This window comes from Primulina eburnea, chromosome 11, assembly GCF_022965805.1.
Source record: "Primulina eburnea isolate SZY01 chromosome 11, ASM2296580v1, whole genome shotgun sequence".
Lineage (NCBI taxonomy): Eukaryota > Viridiplantae > Streptophyta > Magnoliopsida > Lamiales > Gesneriaceae > Primulina > Primulina eburnea.
This window is the reverse complement of record NC_133111.1, coordinates 4,472,487-4,495,569: the sequence shown is the minus strand read 5'-3', so window position 1 is coordinate 4,495,569 and position 23,083 is coordinate 4,472,487. Positions and strand designations below refer to the sequence as shown.

Sequence of the window (23,083 nt, the reverse complement as noted above, 5' to 3'; positions counted from 1 at the left end):
ATCGAAAAAACGAAAATAAAAAACTGAAAACCGAATCGAACCGACCGATGATCACACCTAGGGAGAAGCCCTCAAAAAAGAATCTTGAGTTCTAGTCTCACTTAGGCTGGTTTATATCTACTTTCGTAGTAGTATATTGTATTTGGTAATTTATTATTAGATTGAATAAAAGCTTATGAATTTATCAAGTCCAATTAGTAGAGTTCAACTTACTCTTATCCCACACTTATTCTTGCATATGAAGTTCATAATTTTTATGTGAATCTCATATGCGAAGATCAACATGGATTATTAGATGCATAATTAAGGTTGCTTCACTAGTAAACCTGTATTGAAGAGATATAAAAGAATATTTATTATTGCATGAAAATTATATTGTATAATATTTATAACTACACATATCTCAGTTGAGGTTTTAAAAATATTTTCACTGTTCAGAAAAAATAATTAAAATTAATAATGATTACTTTTCCAAGCACCCACAGTGAAAATAAATAACTAAATTTCTATCCATTGATTGAGATGGAAGTAATGAAGATGTTGATCCTTACATAAGCTGTTATCAGATTCAGAACTATGCTTACTCTGTGTCGATCATTTGGAAAACTGAAATCGAATGTGATTTTAAGGAAACTTCATCAAAACTGATCCTAACGTATTGAAAGGCCTGTAAGAAATATTCATGTTAACTTATTTGAGAATCTCCAAATAACTGAAAATGGAGAGCTCCACGAGCCAGATTTCACGTGCTGATGCGCGCTCTCTTTTCCTCGCCTCTTCATAGGACTTGTAGCAATGTGTAATAATCAGCAGAGAATAATCAACATAGATAATTCACTTTATCAGCTCTATCAGCTAATCCCACTGTCATTTGCTTCGTGATCTAGAGTTGTGTGAACTACTTCCTTTAAATCCTTGAGATTGCAACCAGGCATTCGGCTAATACCTCTCTTTTTCATCATATCTTTTGCTCTATTAACTTCTTCCCATCTACCTGAAACAGCATAAATATTTACAAGTAAAGCATAATAGGAGAAGTTCTGAGGATCTTGTTCGATCAAGTCTTTTGCAACTTGTTCCCCCAAGTTCACGGCCCCTTGAAAACGACATGATGCAAACAATCCTGCCCATAATGAGGATTCTGGAAACTGGTAAGTTTCAGTTGGTATGTCCTTTAATAGATCCACTGCCTCTTGCACTTGACCAACACTGGCCATGAGATTAGCCATGCACCAGTAATGAGCAAAATTCGGCTTCGCATGAAACACGTCAATCATCTGGGAGAAGTAGTTTCTCCCCTCGTTCAACATTCCTTTGCGTGCACATGCACAAAGAACACCTATAAACGTAATTTCATCAGGCAGAATCCAATCCTTTTCGTACAGATTCAGATTCTTGTCAGAATTTGGAGTTAATTTATTCAGCGTCCTACTATTATCCACCATTTCTGAATACAAATTAAGCCCGTCAATAGGATTACCGTGGATACAGTGCCCCAAAATCATCACATTCCATGAAACCAAGTTCTTGCTCGACATTCTATTAAAGATAATCTGAGCATGATCCACCCTCCTACATTTACTATACATATGAATAATAGCAGAATCTACATTCAGACTAGAAGGCTTAAACGATTTAAGAAGAAAACCATGAACCGACCTTCCTTCCTTTAATCTATTTGACCTCCCACAAGCAGTAAGCACATTCACCATGGTGGTATCATTACTCTTAAATCCTAATTTCATCATGTTCCTAAACAACTTCATTGCGATCCCTGGGTTCTGAAAGTTCAAGTAACCACCGATCATAACATTCCAAGAAACCTCGTTCCTCTCGGGTATTGAATCAAATAGCTTGTGTGCCTCGTCCATTTCACCGGCCTTCACAAAACCATCGATAATTGTGTTCCAAGACACCAAATCCTTAATGGGCATTTCAACAAACGTTTTCATAGCAACATCAGTTATCTTACAACAAGCATAGAAGTGAATTAAAGAATTCTGCACAGGCAAAACACCATCCACCCCGAATTTGACAGTCTGTCCTTGGCACATTTGCCCCAAACTCAAAAAATTCATTTTAGCGCAAGCACTAATAAGTGGTGGAAAAGTAAAATTATTAGGATAAAATCTGCTTTCTTTCAGCATTTCAATATAAAAGGCAATAGTTTCCTCGTAATAACTGCTGCAAGAATAGTGCTTTATGATTCTATTGACACAGAATGTATCAGGACAATTAATACACCTGAAAATCAAGACTGTATAGTAGAAATCATCACACAAATCTGCGGAGAGCTTCAGAAGGCGTCCGGAGAAAGAAGGGTCCTGGAAAAGATCTGAAGTTATTAAGAAGGCTTGAATTTGGAAAATATGGGCCAAGCTTTTACAAGAGTTCAGAAAGTAAAGAGCTTTGTCTTTTATACGATTAGACAAAACATAATCTTGCTTAATATGATGAGAATCTTTCTGGTCTAAAGAAGAATAAGAAGAAGCAAAAGAATTAAAGTGAAATAGGAACCGTTTGGAGGCTTGAGAGAAAGGGAAGTTTTTGAATCTAACAAATTTGGCCATTCATCGGATTTTCGAAGCTTCTGTCTCAGAGTCACAACTTCCGCCATTAGCAGTGTCCATTGCCTATGAAACGAGATTGGAAAATAGCCACTCGCCCATTCTGCACATATACACACTTTTCTGCACAACGCGCCACCCCAGTAAATCAGATCATTCCAAACATGGGCACAATGCAGGCAGAAGTGTAGTAACCGGCCCGTATTCTGGAGATCACCAGACGTTTAGAAACCACAAATGCATCCAACATTAGATGGAGCTTGTTCACAAGGTCGGATGATGGAGTTGCACAGGTTAAAGCGTTGGTTGGGGAGTTTCGTCGAACAGGCTACGTGCTAATTTAGGTCTTCGTGCCGTGGATTCTTGAAATCTCAAAGACATGTTATAGACTGTAAAAATGGGAAAACGGGACTGTTGAAAGAGTTTGTTAAAAAAAAGGAAAGTGAATGTGATTTATTTTTTATCTTTTTTTCAAATTTGTTTAAAATCTAATTTTTTCATTTGTGTATTTAAATTTTTATTTTAATTATATATATAATAAAATTTATTACATAATTTAATAAAATAAAAACTTACACGACTCAATCTCATTCAACTCGACTCAATCTACATCTCATTGTATCCTTTTTCAATCTTCATAAAATTATAGCTAACATCTAATTGATAATTGTGCTATCCAAATTCAAAAACTCACAACTCATACATAAAACAAAGTCATCGGTTGCAAAATAATATTTGACAAATTGGAGATATATTTGTTCGATCTTACATGCAGCTCATAGTTTTCTTGTACAAATGCCCTAGAGTGAGTCTCATGTGAGACGAGTCAATTTACTCATATTCACAATAAAAAGTAATACTCTTAGCATAAAAAGTAATACTTTTTAATAGATGACCCAAATAAGAGATCCGTCTCACAAATACGACATGTAAGACCGTCTCACACAGTCACACAAGTTTTTGCCAATGTCCTATAAGTATAATGTTTTAAGCAACATAAGAAAATAAAAGAGCTTCAAGCCATATGTTCCTAAAAGCTCGAATCCAGGCTATGGTTTAAATGACAAAAGACCAGCCTTTGAAGTCATATTTATTGATCAAGCTTGAGCCTGGAACTTTTGACCAAGTTTGCCAATTCCAAACCCTGTAAAATTCCAACATCATCTTTGCCAATTTCCAGCAATAAAACTTTAGAATCCATCCCAAGTCACAATCTTCCACTGATAATTGTAGCACAGTAGCTGAACAACTGTAACACAAAGTACTCTGGATTCTTCATGACATAAAGCAACATATTGCCTCATTTTTCATATCACCACGACTAATAATAATAGGCAAAGGCTATATCATTCTCAGCATTGGTATTTCAGTACAGAAGATTGAAAGTTAACCCATAACACAGAAATCATAGTCTCCGCTATTATGGATGGGTAGACGTAATGTTAGGATGCATTTTGGAGTATAAGCAGATAATGTACAAGGAACCACATAGAATATTACCAAAGAAAAGATTTTGGGCAAATTGCATCAGCATCCTCGTAAAATTCAAAAAAACGAAAAACCCCTTGTGTAAAATTGAATTTTAAACAATGTGATGTTAAAAATCAGGCATAAAACCCCTGACAAATGGAGCTTGAGATTTTTAACACAGTGCTTAAATGTGCCTGCTTTTAAAAAAATTGAGGATATAATGGCCTGATAATAATTTTTTAGAGGTTTTATGCTTTTAAACTTTTCATAGGGGGCCTAATGCAACTAGCCCAAAAGGCTTTATCTGACTAAGTGTGACTTGATGATATAATTTTAGATTTGGAACTTTCTAAAAGAGGGAGGTTTTATGAGACTCAAGTGCCAGATCCGCTAATATAATTTTAGATGTAGAAATTTCTTATCCATGACATGAATCATTGCCTCAAGCTGAGATAGGTTACACAAGCATGCACGCTAACCGCACTGAAATTGTGGCAACAAGTCAATTAAAAAGGTTCCCTGCTTCTAGTACAAAGTATAGATTCACTGTGAAACCAGAGTTTGAATTATTTCACAGCAGTAACACAAGTTTATGTTTATACAGACGAGACAGGGAACCACACCAGAAAAATCTGAAACACCAGAATATATATGATAATGTGAGGGAAAGGACCAAGCAATAAAAATAAAAATACGAAAAAAGCAACATTCACGACTAAATATTTCTCTTTTATTGCCAAATATTTGAAATCATCGCAGGAAGATACAAATATTGATTTATTCTAATTTTGGATTTCAGAGAGCTCTTTGATTCTTCTTAATCTCATATATAAACTATATGCACCATCATCTTCAGCGAGTTGACACTGCAAATTTTCTAGGAATAGCCAACCACCACATCTGTTCCTCGGCATATGTCCAAGGAGAAGCCCACTCATCCCAATTGGTGATATTCTTCGACTTCTCAATCAAATCATACGGAAGCGCAACATGTGAATATCCATTGTTCTTCTCCATTTGTTACCACCTATCACTCTCTCAGTTGTTTTCCCACCAGGAACAGTGAGTAAGGGATTGCCTTCTGTTGTTTAACCTATCCTTTCTCCAATCTGCTTAAATAGAATACATACGCGTAATAGATGCCATATCACAGAGGAAAATCACAAGTGAAAAAATTAAAAAGTGCAGATATTTGGTGAGTGGGGATATGATGACATATTTGTGTCTATAAAAGAAGGCAATCTGGCAATGGTTTGGTCAATCTACAACAGCAATAAATATTTTGTCACATTGTCGCAAAACTTATGTATTGTATGTATATTCAGTGAATCTGAGCAATTATCATCGAATCTCACAAATATTATGTCGTGAATCATATTAAGGCAATCTTAGACAATAACACGGATAACCTGTTCAAGAAATTTGTTATGAATGTTTATTCGAATTACAAAAGAGAAAAGTCCAAATGGTAAATATTATTTGATAGTAGAATTAACGGATATATTATAAATGAAAATTTAAGGTTGAAAAATTAACTATTTAATAAAAGGACATTCCAAAAGTTTTTGTCCATATTATATGTGATGAAAATAATCAACACATGCTCGATCACATTAAAATAATTGGGGTCTGAGATAAGGATCCAGCGCTTAAATAATGGAGTAACTTAATTGGGATAAGTCAATTCAGAGTTCGGAACGACGCTAACACATTGGAAAGTTAACCGTACCGGCTCTTCCCAGCTTCTGTAGTTGTATTACATAATTCCTTAGTGATTTGATAATCTCTTTTCCATGTGATCTAGTGTAAATAAGTCTTTGATATCAATTGGATCAGTATCAACCCAAGCATCTTTGTGATATGCTGGTATCCTCTTAGTTCCAAGCTTGACAATAGTGTCTTTCTTGATGAAGTTAAGAATGTGCCAATCAATCAGGAAGTTGGCTTTAACAGGTACCAGTTCTGTACGAGATGGGTTTGCGTGCTGTAACTCAAACCATCAGGATATAAAAAAAAACCAACGAAATAGTTACTCTGCTAACTTAAAAATTTACATGGTAATTGCATAATGAAACTCTATGGCTCATGCGCAACTTTATCAATTCATGACATTTACAAACATTCCCCTGATCAGAGACGAGTATAAACTCAAGTGGAATTATCAACCTGTTGTGCATGCAACAATCACGTTGTCATGCTTGTCTGCATTGAAATAATTGGGCCTGAGACAAGGATTCAGCACTTAAATAATTGAGTAACTTAATTGGGACAAAAATAAATAAATAAATAGAAACTGTAACTTCGACAGCTGAAGATAATTGTATATGAATATTATGGCTCATGTGCAACTCTATTAATTTAATACAAACATTTCTCCCCAATCAGAAACGAGTATAAACTCAATTGGTTTGAGTTGCTTTAATAATGGCCCCCCTCAAAATTTGTTTCCATATATTTTTTTTATAGTGATAGCTGTTTCTTTAGGATTTCGTTTTCTGCTGAAGTAGGAAATTTGTTATTTTATTTTTCCCATTTCTTGGCATTGATATGTTCTGGTTCCCTTTATATCATCTTCTAAGTTGCATCATTTAGAGGATTGGAGTGGAAAGCAAAACCTTCTTGTGGAATAAACTTTGACGACAGATCAAGCACCAGTGAGCATATTTGTGGATTAATGTCACCGCGAATTATCTATTAGATTGGAGATAACAAGATTCTCAAACCTAAAAATTAAAGCCAAAAGTAAAAAACAGTAAAGAGAAACATGTCGGAACAAATCAATAGGTATCACAGGTACCAAAATCATCAAATATTTAAATGCAGAAGATGCAACACCAGAAGTAAAGTCACATTATGACTCGCAATAAATCTTCTCAAAAATTCTTTCAGCCACACGGCACGCATTGAGCCATTGTAAATGACAGGTTCCACACATCCAACTAATGCAACAGAAGATGTAGCATAAACAATCCAAAAGATTTAAAATTATCACGACAAAAGTGCATACACACAGGCTATGAGATCAAAACCAGAGTTGAAGAAAGCGAATTTCAGTTTGTTTTTAAACCTGTTGTTGGGAAAATGTATTTGCCATCTTGAAGTATTTCCAAAGGTGTACTCATTGACCACTCAAAACTTTCATCGTCTCACAAATGGGTTCAGAACGTACAAATTACATACCTTACAGCAGCATCAGTCTTGGTAGAAATATAAATGATATATACTGAAATAAATTAAGCGAGAAGGGCAACTCTACTAACCTCCCTGAAATCACAGCATCCCCATTTTGCTTAAATTTACTCAGAATTTGCTGTAATTCGTAACAGCAATTGAATATGTACAAATTACCTCAATTTCCTGTCTTCGATCCACAATGCCTCTCTCATTTTTATCAAGACATCTAGCAAGAGGAAAAAACAACACACTGAATTTGCGCAATCCATGGAATACCACCATCACCCACGAGCTCCATACACTAGAAGCGTGTTGCAAATTCAGGAATTAGAATTTTCAAAATAAAATCTACAAAACGAATAGCAAATGATACTTGGAATCTCATACATATTAAAATTGTGTTAAATTTTTTTTTTTTTGATTAAGGTTAAAAAATCATTTTATTAAAATATAATAAGAGAAACAGACGAGATATATATTCAATTTTTATATTTTTTTATTAACTAAAATGGAATTTTGTAATTTGAAAAGAAAGATATTTTTTATTTATAAGAAAGCTATGATGATACCAAAATTAGTTATAATATGTTAAGCTTTTGCAATTTAAACAAAATTCAAAATAACTTTAAAAATTTATAAAATTCAGAAGAAAAAAAATCTGAAAATATATTCTTCAAATCCAACTATACTCCTATAAATAACTTTAAAAAAACACAATTTATTTCACTTTTTTTAAAAAATAAAATTTCTTCCTGTTTCATTTCAATCCAAATGCGAAAATATATAAAGAAAAAACGATATCTTTCATATAACTTTTCGCCAAACTCAGCTCTCCCAAAATTTCATTGGAGACCCTTTGTCTTCTCCCGAAGAAAAAAAGAGGTGCATAATCTTACGATAAAAAGAAAACATTACAAAGAAACATATAAACATATCGTAAATGTAAGGTCTAATGCTTCCGTCAATCTTTTTTTTAGTATATCCAAGTTCAAACATATGAGCAAAATTATGAGAGTACATGGTCCGATTAGAAAACTTAGTTTGTCTTAATGGAACAACCAAAATGGAAGGCACGATGGTTCGAAAAACGGCAGACATGATCTTTGGAATAATTTGAAAGTTTCGACGAATGTTATAAAAAAGTTGAAGAGTATTTTGTGTGAATATTGCTCTAACAAGATAATATTATGCAAAAATTGAGCAATATATGATAAAGAAGAACAAAATAAGGAGGAAGGCGTTGGAAGATCGGATCACGTAGAAAGATATTGAATGACATGCAACATTAATATTTTATCAGGATGAGAGAACAAATTATTCATAAAAAATTCTACCGTACATGTCCTAAAATATTAATTAAAAAAACTTGTGTGAAACGATATCACGGATCGTATTTTGTGATCACCTTACTACATTGAAATTGTAATCCGTTTCATTGCTTGGATTAACCCACCTTGTCATTTATATATAGATGTATCATAATTGTAATCGATGTTAAATATTTTCAAGATGATTATCATTTCAAATTTTCTTTGAATCACTTCCCAAAATCAAAATTTCCATCAACCCAAAGACCAGGTAATCTACCTTACTTCAATGAAATCGTAAAAGAGTTAACACATGTATATTTTCCATGGTGTTGCCCTCCACAAAGACTAATCATCATATTTGTTTGAAAGGGGAAAGATTCAAGCAAAGCAAAATTCTCTAACTTCAAAATGGACATAATACATCTATTTGGATCACAAATCCAAAACGTACTATCACCAAAATGTCAAAAAGGGTAGGGTTTTATAACATAAATAATGAACAAGCTTGCAATTTTCAGACAGATATACATCCAGCACAACGCAGCAGCAAATGCACCCCAGCCCACAACGAGTTATGGCAGGCTCGAATGAACAAACACAGATACATCATATACGTGAACAGCTTTTTCCATCTACTTTGGCCGAACATTTTCTGCTCTCACACGAGTACCACAAGCCTTAGAAATTCAGCTTTGCATCCGGTAACCTGGAATCCTACCTGAAACAAATGGGCTGCTACTGCATATAAATGTAGGGGTTGAGGACGAAGATGGTGACACCTCGCTACCGCTGGTGCATTGCAAAGGCTCCAATGTTTCAACTACATCGCTCATCAAAGGTCTAGCTTTCGGGTTTTGGCTCAAACAATAGTATGCCAAACTGCAAGCTTTTTGTGATGCTCTTACAGAGTACTGGTTTTCTAATCTAGGATCGATTATCTGAATCAATTTCCTCTTGTCATTTAGTTTTGCTCTGGCCCAATCTACCAAGCTTACTTCCTTGCTCGGCCTAGTCTTGTCAACAGACTTCCTTCCGGTTAATAGTTCCAGAAGAACTACTCCGAAACTGTAGACATCACTCCTAGCAGTAAGGTGCCCTGCCCATGTAATTGGTGACATCAACCAGATACTCGAGAACAGAAAACAACCAACAAATCAACTCCAAATTTTATGGAATGATAACCATCACTGAGAGATTAGTATTCCTTAAAAACAGATGTGCCAATGGACTCTTAGTGCTTAAGGATGCATGTAAAAAGATTACAAACCCGTAACGAAGTAAGGATTCCAACTTCTGCGCCATGTGCACATGGAGCTTAAAATGACATGGATCCCACAATCCCTTATTAAATCGGATGACATGATATATGTACACAATGCAGTGCATCAATCCATAAAGAAAGTACGTCAGTCAGGCTTTCTAAAGCTTATTTTTGCATGCTAATATTTGCATCAACCCATAAAGAAAGTATATATATGTCTACAATTATTTCAAATCCTTTAATATAATTCGAATATCTTTTGAATTTCAAATCTCTTCTCAATATTTTATATTTTTATTCTAGTCAAGACCATCTATCCAAATACTCCCGAATTGGAGTCATTTGAAATCTAAATTATGAATACTCACTCTAAATCCACATCCTTAAATCAAACGCAACTCAAGAGAGTTCTCTTTCTTCATCAATACTTATCAATAACGTACACTTCTCCTAAAGTTTTCTTCTTCCATGAAACTAAAACCTCAAAAGCCTCGGTCTGGCTTTGAAAAGATATAGAAATAGCTGTATATTGGAACCCACAATAATGACTTATCATGACATAGTTCCAATCTCTTGCAACAAAATCATTTCACAAAGATGAATCTATTTTCTCATGTGGTGTATTGTTTATCTTGTTGAAGATCAAAAGGAGTGTCTGTGTGGGTGGGGAAAGTTGCTAAGAGATTATTTTGAGCTCCATTGTCTTAATAAAAATATTTATTAAAATCTAATTACTATTTTTCAAACGAGCACAATGCAACTATGTTCTGAATTCTTGAATATATTTCATTCATGTAAGATTTTTTTAAGACAATAAATCTGGAGAGTATGAGAAAGGGGACATTGGATTTCGCTATTAGTAATTAATGTAATTTACTGAATCAAGCCTTCTTACTCTTAACATTGATATATGATGGCTGACATTTATATTAGACATCTCTCTAAATACATTTATCTTCAAGAGTTGGGATTACATTTCAAATAATAGAGAGATGTAAGAAGATATGCCGATAAAAGGCAATAGTAAAAATTAAGAGGTGGTACCAGTCATGACATATTCTGGGGCCGCATAACCATAGGTACCCATAACTCGAGTGGATACATGGGTCTCGTCACCTTGTGGCCCCGCTTTTGCAAGCCCAAAATCAGAAAGTTTTGCCACATAATCCTGCAACCCATGCATAATTTATTAGCTAAAGTGATAAAGTTCCTTCTCCAAAATGGTTATCATTGAGAGAGAGCTATTAACGTTAACAATTCTGTTCCTCTTTTATCTGATAATTTCCAGTATTCTGATCGAGTCATTCATTGTTTTTTTTTTTTGAATCGTTGTAAGGCTTCCAGGAAAACCTGTTGCTGGACTTGATTAATTGCCCTTGTGCTTGATTGTAAAAGTAGACCACGTGCTTAAGAATTGACTCACATATATATCCCCAAAGAAATAGGTGACAGTATAATCGAGTGATTTTTTCCCAGTTAAGAGCCCAGGAAGAGTGAAAAGAAAATATTTTAAATCAAAATATAACACCGCCACCTACCGAGTCCAGAAGAATGTTTGACGTCTTGAAGTCTCGATATATAACTGGCCTTTCAGCATTATGAAGGAAAGCAAGCCCTTTAGCGGCCCCAAGAGCAATCATCATCCTTGTTGACCAAGATAGTGGAGCAGTTGTTTCTGGATGCCTCAGAACATTCCAAGTAAATTTTAGCCAGCAAAAGATCAAATGAATCACACAAGAAAGAGAGACGCACTTTTCAGCATAGCACCCATGCCAAAGAAACACAGAATAATATATGCAAATGTGTTAGCGACTTCGAAATCAAATAATGCAAACAAGGTAGAAAAGCTAGAATAAAATGAGCAGAAAAAGGAGCTTTGTAGAACCAAACTGAGAAGAGAAATAATTGAGTGGAGATGTCTCCAATGAAATTAACTTAGCTCCAACACAATATACAAGCAATGATTGATTTAACATTAAGAATTATATCATGTCTAATTGCCGATTTTAAAAATTTGTTCACTAATCTTTTACGAGTTATGTTACTCCATTAATCATACCTCAATTTATTTAGGATCTCAACATAAAGCACCATTTGAATTGCTGAATTGCATGAAAATGTCTACATGAATCAGTTTACTGAACTATATGAAAATTCTGAACATCACCCGACTCTAAACTCATGCCAGACTGTTAACTCAGTGTGTTCCAACCGCATGCCAGTCATATCTCCTTCACAAAGCAGAGACATACAAATAGGAACTAGGAAAGCAAATATCCGACTCCGGCACGAACCAAGATGGAACAGCTTTCTTAAATAGAGGAAAATTCACAAAGCTAAAAAAAGTGAGGAGCCATTTTTTCACCAACGTTCTCACAAGAAAAAACGTAAATGAGATGGAAAAAAAACTTATTAGTAACAACAGCAAAAAAACTAGGCTTAGGAAGAAATAAACCTACTTCGAAAGAGGTGATTTTCAAGGCTTCCTCGAAACATGAACTCATAAACTAGTAACCTGTGATCGTCCTCACAGCAATATCCAATCAACTTTACCAGATTTGGGTGCCTGAGCTGCCCGAGGAAGTTGACCTCAGTCTGAAACAGGAAATCAACCGGGTCATTCAGATATTCTGGACATATATTCATGAGGCAATAAGATGGAACTGTAGGGAAATTGATGAACCCAGCATTTTCTTCATGCCGCATGAAATGAAACTTTTACAAAGTAAAAACGGCTTGACTTGTAGAAGTTTAACTTTAGATACAACCAATTCTTTCATAAGAAGAAGAGTAACCATGAACATAAATAAAATAGGAGGAGGATTGAGTACATCATCCTCCAACAACTTGAAATGAAGCACAGAAAACAATTGCAGTTAATACATGTAAGCACAAGAAAAAGGAAGCCAGTCCAGCAAGGGAAGAAAAAATCCAAAAACTCACAAGCCATTCACGGTGTCCTTGAAGGCCTTCCTTGTTAAGAACCTTAACAGCAACAGGGAGAGATTTGAGTCCAACCCGAACATTCTCATCAATGTAACCTTTGTACACGGTTCCAAAGCCACCTTCTCCAAGTATGTAGTCAGAACGGAAGCTTTTTGTGATGGTCTCAAGCTCAAAGAGGGTGAAGGCAATTACATGTGTGTACAGCAAGGAGTTTTTGCGAAAGTCCTCCAAGTTATGAGGTGTGGAGGTATCACTTAGTTCTGACGTAGAGCGACTGTGTTTCCTCCCTAGACCTGATAGATTCCTGGTGGTAACTGGCAACACCTGGAGCTGCTGTTGAACTGCCCATTGTTTTTCATTTCAATTCTAACATTAGCATCCTCGAACTTTTGAACCCCCCAGTTACACTATCTCCTCCATTCAAACGATAGGATGCAAATGCAATCAAGTGACGCAATGTCTCAACAATTACATAATGCTTATGCTTTGGGCAACAATCCCACTCACACCAAACCCAAAAAAAAAAGGAAAAAACTACGACATGGGAGAGCAAGCACGAAAAAACTTAAAAGCAATCTCTTATAATTATAAAAAATATGGAGTAACATTAAACCCTAACTAAAACTTCCCACATTCAAAACGATAGAAACGGAATCACTAAGAGCTGAAATTATACAATGGTCACACATTTCGCATAACAACAATAATCACATTAAAAGTAAAAAAAAACACAAAAAAAGCAGAAAACCAAGCAGATATCAGTACTAGGTGCAACTGTTCCCTCAAAAAACCTGAAAAATAATTAAATGACTGGACATTCAGAACAAGAAGCTGGGAAAAAGAAGCAAAACCTAGATCTACCAGTGTACGGCGCAATGCAAGAAAAATGATAGTAGATGGGGAACCTTGAGCGGTGGCGACGATGGCTGATTCCTCCCTAGTGCCGCAGTTGCCCATCTTGTTTGTGAGGCAGTGAAGCAGTTGGTCTCATTCTTGGGGAAATTTAGGTGGGGCCTCACACTTGGAGGATTCAACTCTACTTGGATTGTATATACTTTTCTCCATTCGGACACAAAACTAAAACAACATCGGCAAATTTCAAATTTGATGAAATTGTCGTAGAAAATCATTACGGCCATAGCAAGTGTCCATGGAACAAATTCGTTTGTGAAAATAATATTATGTTGAAGAATTTTTTAATTTGTTTGGACCAATAAAGGAAATAAGAACATCTTCTTAATTAGGGCCATGGCCCATATTTGGGCTGTGCTGGTCTGGTCTGGTCTGGCCCAGCCCAGTTCAAGCTTATGACCGGTGGAGGGAAATAGTGGCGGGAAACTGGCCGTTTTCCCGCCTTCGTCCGCACCCTCCATATCTGAATCGTTTCGATTTCGAATCTAGAACCAAACGCATATCTTGATTCTGTTAGCTGGAGAATAGGGATAATTAGATTCCGGGAAATGGAGGGTTATGGCGGCGGCGGCGGGGGATACTGTCTGGACGAGAAAGCGGTGCGGGTGGAGAACATCTTCTTGGAGTTTCTCAAGACATTCAGTCCGGAAGCGGAGGGAGGCCGTGGGGGAGGGCGGTATCCGCCGTACTATGAGGCTGAGGTAGAGGCGATGAGGCCCAACGAATCCAACACCATGTTCATCGATTTCTCACACGTCATGACCTTCAATAATATCATTCAGAAGGCAATCTCAGATGAATTTCTCCGCTTCGAACCTTACTTGAATAATGCATGCAAGAGGTTTGTCATGGAGCTTAAGCCTACATTTATTGCTGATGATAATCAGAATAAGGACATTAACGTTGCGTTCTACAACCTCCCCATGGTCAAGAGGTGCTGCTAGTTTACTTCTTTGTTTAATCAGACAACTGTTGCGATTTGTTTTTTTTTCACCTCGATTGTGCGTTTTCGCAGATTGAGGGAAATGACCACCGCGGAGATAGGGAAGCTTGTGTCAGTGAGTGGCGTAGTCACTCGGACCAGCGAGGTCAGGCCCGAACTTCTTCAGGGCACTTTCAAATGTTTGGACTGTGGAAATGTCGTCAAGAATGTTGAACAGCAATTCAAGTACTCCGAGGTTATTCCCCCTCTAATACGTTCATATTAATGCATACATGACCAAAAAATGCGGCCTTTCTGCCAAACTGTTATCTAATGCTGGTTCTGCCATTGTAGTTAACTTGTCAGTCTATCTTTACTATGGGTTGAGCCAAGATTTTTTTTACCAGCTTCTAGAGTACATCCAAGTTTAAGAATTGAGGCAAGAAAGGATGAGCAATTGAGCGGAACCATTCAAATTAATTCCCTCATAATGAATAATGAGTTTCAAATACTGGTTCTCCAGTGTCTGACACTGCAAACGATTATTTGTTTAATCCGAGCGAGCGTTGTAATTTAAGATTGAGCCAAAGAAACAGTTTACACCTATTTCTTGTACTTGGACTTGGGTGCTACGTTCCACTGAGTTTATAGAAAACATATATATTTGTATTTGCTGTAATAAATAACGAAACTGATAGGACATGTCTCTGGGACGAAATTGATGCGAGCAGCAAGTTACTATTGATGTTCTTATTGGTGCTACTTTCAACTGTTCGTCAAATCTTCTCTATCAACTCCATTTGTCTCTGAATCCCTCTGATCTTCTGCAGCCAATTATCTGCATGAATGCAACTTGCCATAACAGATCAAAGTGGGCGTTGCTGAGACAAGAAAGCAAGTTTGCAGACTGGCAGAGGGTTCGAATGCAGGAGACCTCCCAGGAAATACCTGCTGGCTCCCTTCCCAGATCACTGGATGTCATTCTACGTCATGATATTGTTGAACAAGCTAGGGCTGGTGACAGGTGAGGATCATTTATTTGCATTGTCGATGCTTTGTTTGAATTGACTAGTGAAAAAAACTTCAGGTCTGGTGCTTTAACTTTATAGGGTTGTATTCACTGGCACTGTTGTAGTTCTACCTGACATTCTAGCATTAGCCTCTCCAGGAGAGAGGTCTGAGTGCCGCAGAGAAGGATCTCAGGGTAAGAATGTAAATACTGGTCAAGAAGGTGCAAAAGGTCTTCGAGCTTTGGGTGTGAGAGACCTTTCTTACCGTCTTGCCTTTATAGCAAACTCGGTTCAGGTGCGTAATCCCTTTGATACCGTGCGTTTTAAAACATGATATTGGCTAAGACTCTTGAAATGCTACGAACGAGTAAAACTCGACATAAGGTCATTAAGCTAATAAGCTGCATATTTAAGCTCTTAATTTTTTACTTCTTTCTTTATAAATGATTTTCTTTTTCCTTTCAAGATTTGTGATGGCCGAAGAGATAATGACATCCGAAATAGAAGGGATGTTGATGAGGATGATAGCCAGCAATACACGGTGGATTCCTTAATCAGCCAATTTTTTTTGTTCGAAGTTCAAGCTTTTTTTTTCATATTTTATTCATCCAAAACTCTTGTAAAGCCTGTTTCTCTGAAGTTTTGATCTCCTCATTTGAAATATGCCTTTTTCCCCATGGTTTTACTGGTTGGACAGGCAGAAGACTTAAGTGAGATACACAGGATGAGAAACACACCCGACTTCTTTAATAAGCTTGTTGACAGCATTGCACCAACGGTGTTTGGTCACCAAGATATCAAGCGAGCAATCCTGCTTATGCTTTTGGGTGGTATCCATAAGTTTACACATGAAGGCATCAACTTAAGAGGTGACATTAACGTTTGTGTTGTTGGTGATCCCAGCTGTGCGAAGTCTCAGTTTCTCAAGTATGCTGCCATTTGAATTTTATTATGACCTCCCATTAATTCAAGGTCGTTCTAAGTTTTATTGTTCCACCCAACTTAGGTATGCCTCTCGTTTAGTTCCAAGGTCTGTCTACACTTCAGGAAAGTCCTCATCCGCTGCAGGGCTTACTGCGACGGTGGCCAAGGAACCAGAGACTGGTGAATTCTGCATTGAGGTAGTAATTTTTTCTATAGGTTTTATGATGAATGATTCATTTGAGAGCTTTAGATTCTGATGTGAGTTTCTTTTGGAAATGAAAAGTAAACTTGAACCTTGAGCGGCAAAACTTCTTCGCCTGTGTCCTACTTATGTGCTGTCCCTGTGCTAATATACTAACTGTTGATTTCTTTCAGGCTGGGGCACTGATGCTTGCTGACAACGGCATCTGTTGTATTGACGAATTCGACAAAATGGATGTCAGAGATCAGGTAATTGTAACTTAGTTGATATTTCCCCCTGCCTCTGCTAAAAAATAGTTTAGAAAGGTGCTCAAGTGCACAATATGGATCAACTTCATGGGATTGTATCTCATTCACACATCTCAAGGTTGCCATACATGAGGCTATGGAGCAACAGACAATAAGCATAACTAAAGCTGGAATTCAAGCAACTCTGAATGCTAGAACTTCAATTTTAGCTGCTGCCAATCCCGCAGGGGGGCGATATGACAAGACTAGACCCTTGAAGGTGAGCAGTCATTTGTGTCTTGCCATTTGAATAAAACACCAGTATGGAAAGATCATGACCTTCTTTGGAAGTCTGGCCAATTGGATTTTGAAATGCCTTCTTTTGTAGAGTAATGCTTCTATTATATACTTCTGTAGTACAATGTGGCTCTTCCTCCTGCAATTCTTTCAAGGTTCGACCTTGTATATGTTATGATTGATGACCCCGATGACCAAACTGATTTCCGCATCGCTCATCATATCGTGAGAGTTCATCAAAAGCACGAAGATGCACTTGATCCTCCATTTACTACTGGACAATTGAAACGCTACATCTTATATGCAAAGACTCTGAAACCAAAGGTTTGTTCTTCCCAGCATGGCAAGCATGTAACTTCAAATTCGAGATAATTGTTAATACCAACATGACAGGTTATATCGTCATGCAGCTAACCACTGAAGCTAGACAATGCTTGGTGGAATCGTATGTTTCTCTTCGCAGAGGTGATGCGGCTCCTGGCAGTAGAGTTGCTTATCGGATGACCGTGAGGCAACTGGAGGCTCTAATAAGGCTATCAGAGGCAATTGCACGAAGTCATCTAGATACTGAGGTATACAAATCACTTTACAAATGATAAGTTGTCTGAATTTCTTTGCGTTGACTTATTTATCTTGTGTGGTTAGGTGCATCCTCGCCACGTACGTCTTGCTGTGAGACTGCTAAAGACATCAATAATCAAGTGAGTGATCAAATACATTTCTTGAAATTTAAGTACCTTAGTTATCACCCGTTAAATTAAGATTGACAATTATTATTGTTCATTTGATTGAATTACAGCGTGGAATCAAGTGAAATTGATCTATCAGAGTTTCAGGAAGAGAATTATGACAATGATGGTAATGCCGATGGTAATGATGATGGAACTCGTGTTTCTAGCCGAGGCAAAAGCCATTCATCCAGTGAAACAGCTCAACCAGAGTCTGAACATAGGGGTTAGCGGAGAGTCATTCAAAATATTATATCTTCTTCACTTTCTGAAGATGTACGCCCTTCTATATCACTGGCATCTTTATTGTGCAGAAAATGGAGCAGGGATTGCAAGCAAGCAAGGAAATAAACTAGTAATAAGTGATGAATATTTCCAGCGAGTAACCCGTGCACTCATAATGCGACTCAGGCAACACGAAGAGACAATAACACAACAAGGTGGTTGTCATACATCATAATGACTTAAAAATGTTACATATATATATTGAAAAAGAAAAAAATGAATAGAACGTCTCAAGAAGGGTGAAAAATTAAAGGATTGGAAAATATGAGAATAAGAAAAATAACTGTTTCTTATTTATGTTGTAGGTTTCTATATTCTGGTGAAGTTTAATGTGAATATGCATGTTTATGTGTTCTTGTGACTGCAGGGACAGGATTGTCTGGAATGAAGCAGAGAGATTTAATTAAGTGGTATGTTGATCAGCAGAATGAGAAAAATAAATACAGCTCTATGGAAGAGGCAGCTGCTGAATTAACAAATGTGAAAGCCATTATTGAGGTACAAATTCACCCAATTAATGTTGATTACAATACTTCTTTATAAACGGATTTTTTCGCCAGTAACTTCTAAATCGAAGTGATAATTGCTAAATATTCAATTAATAGTAAGTGAACGTGTAGTCTATATAGCAGAACCGAATGTTGTCATGTACATTATAAGCTGATTGACTATTTGTGTTGTGTAACGAGGCCTATTACAAATATTCAGTTAACTCAGTGAAGGATTTACTCGCAAAACTTGGAATTTTTCGCCTTGCATATGATCGCTGATTCGATTATTGGGTACGATGCAGAGTTTGATACGAAGAGAAGGCTATTTGATAGTCGTGTATGATGGGAGACGAGCGGAAGAGGGTGAGACCGCAAAAGCTCCATCAAGAAATGACAGGATATTAGATGTGGCTCCAAATTATTCTCGTGATTAATGGTATGCCACTGTTCTTTTATATTTCTTTAAGTTTGCGTTCGTTGTACATTAGTTATATGCCGCCATTCTTGGTATGCTCCGGTCATGGTTGGAGTTGTTTAAGGGAGTCCAACATTGAAAGCATAAATAGCTATGTAATGAACACCAACTAGATCTATCTATGAAAATTGAATGTTTATTTGCCTTCTTGGATTATAGATGATATGACACAAAGAATTTCATATCAACAAGGAAATCTGGATTATCTGTCAGTTGGCAGAACCTGCAACCAACGTACAATTGAAGATTAATAAGAAAAATAGGGCCCCTTTCCCAAAAGAGGACCCTTCTTGATGGTGTAAAACTAAACCATGCATGTATATAATCATTTTGGGGATAATAATATTAAAAATTAAAGAATTTACACCTGAAATTTGAATTAAATTTCATAATCCATGAGGAGTCCCCAGTCTCCTAAGAAATAATTGCTGCCTGCTTGTCTCCTAGTTGTTTGGTTTTTTCTGTTAGATGATAGCCATGTGCGCCGTTGGTACTTGGAGTTTCAAAAAAAATTCTTCTTTTTACGTGAATTTGCAAACTGGCCCCTTAACACACACACACACATATACGTACAGATTATGATTTTTGAAAAAAAAAAAAGTATGAGGACCAGTGGTCCTTGCTAGGTTCATCCAATATTTCAAAAATACTTAAAAACAACTAAATTAGGAATGCATCCGAATTAGTGCACTAAATACATGCACATACCCGTTATTGGGACTCGATCTTGAACCAATCTGATTCCTATCTACACAAGAGACTAAGCGGCTATTGCTCGGTTTCAAATAAATTTGAATACATCCAAGCACACTTTTTTTTTTCTTTTTTTTTTTGGAAATCCATGCAAATATATTTTTGAATACATACGAAAAATTAAAATTTCTTCCTATAATTTGATTTCTAATCTGGTGGAGTCGATTGGTATTTCTGGATACAAGCAAAAACTAAAATTGTTTTGTCAACAGTAACTTTCTCGTTAAATTTGATGTCTTTTTTTCCCTTGAACATACATATAACTCGTAGTGACGGACCTCAAGGTTAGTCAAGTGTGGGGAAAATTGCTAAAATGAGTGAGAAAAATGATGATTCTCATTAACCGAGATTGTTTTCCTCCGATTTTTCATATATAAACTCATCTAGGGTGACAATTTCATCCACTGGTTCGAGAACCTACGAGTGTTGTCCCAAACAACGGTTGATTCGGGATCATTCATCGGATGTACACACACACAAACACACACTCTATTGGAGCGAAGATGAGGTTTTCCGACTAAAAATTCAAGTATAAGGGGCAGGGATGAACTTAGTTCACGTGAAGACGATGATGAGAAATCACCGATTAAAAAAAATTGAGGACGACATGTTTTGAATTCAAGAGACATGGAGGAAAAACAACATTACCGCCCCCGCCCTATTATCATCCTTAATCTTATCTTTAAAGATAGTAAGGTAGATTTTTGCTAATCTTATGGTGCTACTCCTACCGTGGTAAACATTTTAGAATATTGATTGGTATTCCGACTCTTCAAATCTAATAAAACACTAACATAAAAACTATTCATAATTTCAAATGTCTATACAAATTTTTTTGAGGGAGTCTTATGTGAGACCGTCTCCCGGATCATAATCTGTGAGATGGGTCAAACCTACACATATTCACCATAAAAAGTAATACTCTTAGCATAAAAAGTAATACTTTTTCATGGGTGACCCAAATAAGAGATCATTCTCATAAATACGAACAGTGAGATCGTCTCACACAAGTTTTTGTCAATTTTTTTTTACTTCATGTTATCAAGAGAATTGACGCAATGAATTTAATTTTTAGAAGTATCACTAGTATATTTTGTTCATAACTAACATAACGGATTGGTGGGATATGATGTGTGCCCGAAGCGAAAATTTGCGTGAGACGGTTTCACGGGTCGTATTTTGTTAGACGAATATCTTATTTTGGTCATCCATGAAAAAATATTATTTTTTATGCTAAAAGTATTACTTTTATTGTGAATATCGGTAGAGTTGACCCGTCTCACAGATAAAGATTCGTGAGACCGTCTCACAAGAGACATACTCCGAGTTTTAATTTTTAAACATAGAGAGGCTTGTTTGTAAAACACAGACAGTTGACGGGTTTTAGCAAGTTCACAAAAATTTATCTTGTGACACGAATATTTTATTTGAATAACTAATAAAAAATATTTTTTAAATATTATTTTTTATAGTAAATATAGACATAATTGACTCATCTCACAAATAAATACCCATTAGACTCTCTCACAAGATATATAATCATATATATATATATATATATATATATATATTATTTGTATACATTTTTTTTCAACATGATAATGTTACTCAATTATTGATGTCCACGTGACGTATAACAAGAATATTTGACAATATTCCATTTACAATGTAACGAGGGATCGCACTACATTTGCTAATTACGACGATTAATAATTTATCTATGATTCAATAAGATTTTCACATGATTTATTATTAAGTCAAACATTTGTAAACATTAATTTAATTATTTATTAAAAAAAATATGATTGGACAACAATTTAATGTTTGAGGAAATATTTATTTATTATCTTTGAAATATCTGAATTTTTGTTATCGAATATAAAAGATTTAAGTATTAAGAAACCAGCGAGGCCACGTGAGGTAGAAAAGACATTGGGTCCCGCTAATTGTCATTGCCACCTTTCAATCATCCTTTTGCCAGCTGTCATGGATTACATTTTTGACCCTCCATGTTTCTTGTTCTCATCAATTTCAAATAAACCTCCACTCATACGTATATTCTCTTGTGAGACGTCTCACGAATCTTTATCTGTGATATGATCAATTTTATCAATATTTATAATAAAAAGTAATGTTATTAGCATAAAAAATAATACTTTTTCATTGATGATGCAAATAAGATATATATCTCACAAAATACGACATGTGACAACGTCTCACACAAGTTTTTGCTGTTAATAATATAGTATAGATTTATATACAACGGTTGAGATGATACTCAATTATTGTTTGTCATAAAATATATTAAAATTGAACGTTCATTAAGTGAATAACATAGATAAACACGATTTGTGTAGATCATATCAAAATTTTATATATATAATCACAAATCACATATAATAAATGTTTATTTATATAGAGTATATACATCACTTCACAATATAAATGTAGCGATATATCTATTTCTTTGACCGAAATAATACAGTAATCCATCCTTCGAATTGATTAAAATTTGAATTTATTCTCAAATTATGTCCAACAACTCCCTTCAAATCTGTGTAATATTTTATATTTCATATAACTATATGGTAAAATATGAAAATAAGCTCATGAATCTGTATACAATAACAAAAATATAATTTTATTACAAATAAGTTTTTGAAAATAAAATGACAAAATTAATTTGCAAAACTCTCATTTCAATAGAGTAATTATATATATTATGTTGTACATCCATCCGTATATATTCATACGAACATCACTTATTATTTCATTACACAATAAATACGTTTCTGTTCATTGATGTTTAGCGTATCAAAATTATGAGTAGATCGTCTTACGGATCTTAATTTGTGAGACATGTACCTATATTCACAATAAAAAGTAATATTTTTAACATAAAAAATAATACTTTTTCATGGATAACCCAAATAAGATATTCGTCTCATAAATACGACCCGTGAGACCGTCTACACGAGTGTTTGTCCAAAATTATATATATATAAATTTTAAAAAATATATATATCTATATGTTGGCTGTTGCTGACACGCCTCCTGAGCCATATATATTTTTATATATATATTTTGAGCAATGTATGGTTTGGGAATCAATTCATGATTGATTTTTTA

At 35.5% G+C, this 23,083-nt stretch overlaps 3 protein-coding genes across 3 annotated transcripts; 1 reads left to right on the top strand and 2 right to left on the bottom strand.

Annotated features, from left to right (window-relative positions):
• Positions 1 to 485: 485 nt before the first annotated feature.
• LOC140805101 (pentatricopeptide repeat-containing protein At3g51320-like) lies at positions 486 to 2,984 on the bottom strand. The gene has a single exon (XM_073161291.1). The coding sequence runs from the start codon at positions 2,568 to 2,570 to the stop codon at positions 852 to 854; it is 1,719 nt and encodes a 572-aa protein (XP_073017392.1). The 5' UTR covers positions 2,571 to 2,984; the 3' UTR covers positions 486 to 851.
• Positions 2,985 to 8,813: 5,829 nt separating this feature from the next.
• LOC140805889 (probable serine/threonine-protein kinase PBL8) lies at positions 8,814 to 13,904 on the bottom strand. Its single transcript, XM_073162249.1, has 6 exons — positions 13,634 to 13,904; positions 12,726 to 13,069; positions 12,242 to 12,377; positions 11,321 to 11,457; positions 10,827 to 10,950; positions 8,814 to 9,617 (listed from the first exon to the last, which is right to left on the bottom strand). The coding sequence occupies exons 1-6, from the start codon at positions 13,683 to 13,685 to the stop codon at positions 9,208 to 9,210; spliced, it is 1,203 nt and encodes a 400-aa protein (XP_073018350.1). The 5' UTR covers positions 13,686 to 13,904; the 3' UTR covers positions 8,814 to 9,207.
• A 169-nt stretch (positions 13,905 to 14,073) lies between these two features.
• Positions 14,074 to 19,346, top strand: LOC140805888 (DNA replication licensing factor MCM6-like). The gene is made up of 16 exons (XM_073162248.1): positions 14,074 to 14,574; positions 14,656 to 14,818; positions 15,393 to 15,586; positions 15,672 to 15,867; positions 16,039 to 16,113; positions 16,270 to 16,499; positions 16,579 to 16,693; positions 16,872 to 16,946; positions 17,065 to 17,205; positions 17,343 to 17,546; positions 17,633 to 17,794; positions 17,868 to 17,923; positions 18,022 to 18,176; positions 18,265 to 18,390; positions 18,603 to 18,733; positions 19,029 to 19,346. Exons 1-16 carry the CDS (start codon positions 14,189 to 14,191, stop codon positions 19,158 to 19,160), a joined length of 2,541 nt encoding a protein of 846 aa, XP_073018349.1. The 5' UTR covers positions 14,074 to 14,188; the 3' UTR covers positions 19,161 to 19,346.
• Positions 19,347 to 23,083: the final 3,737 nt, after the last annotated feature.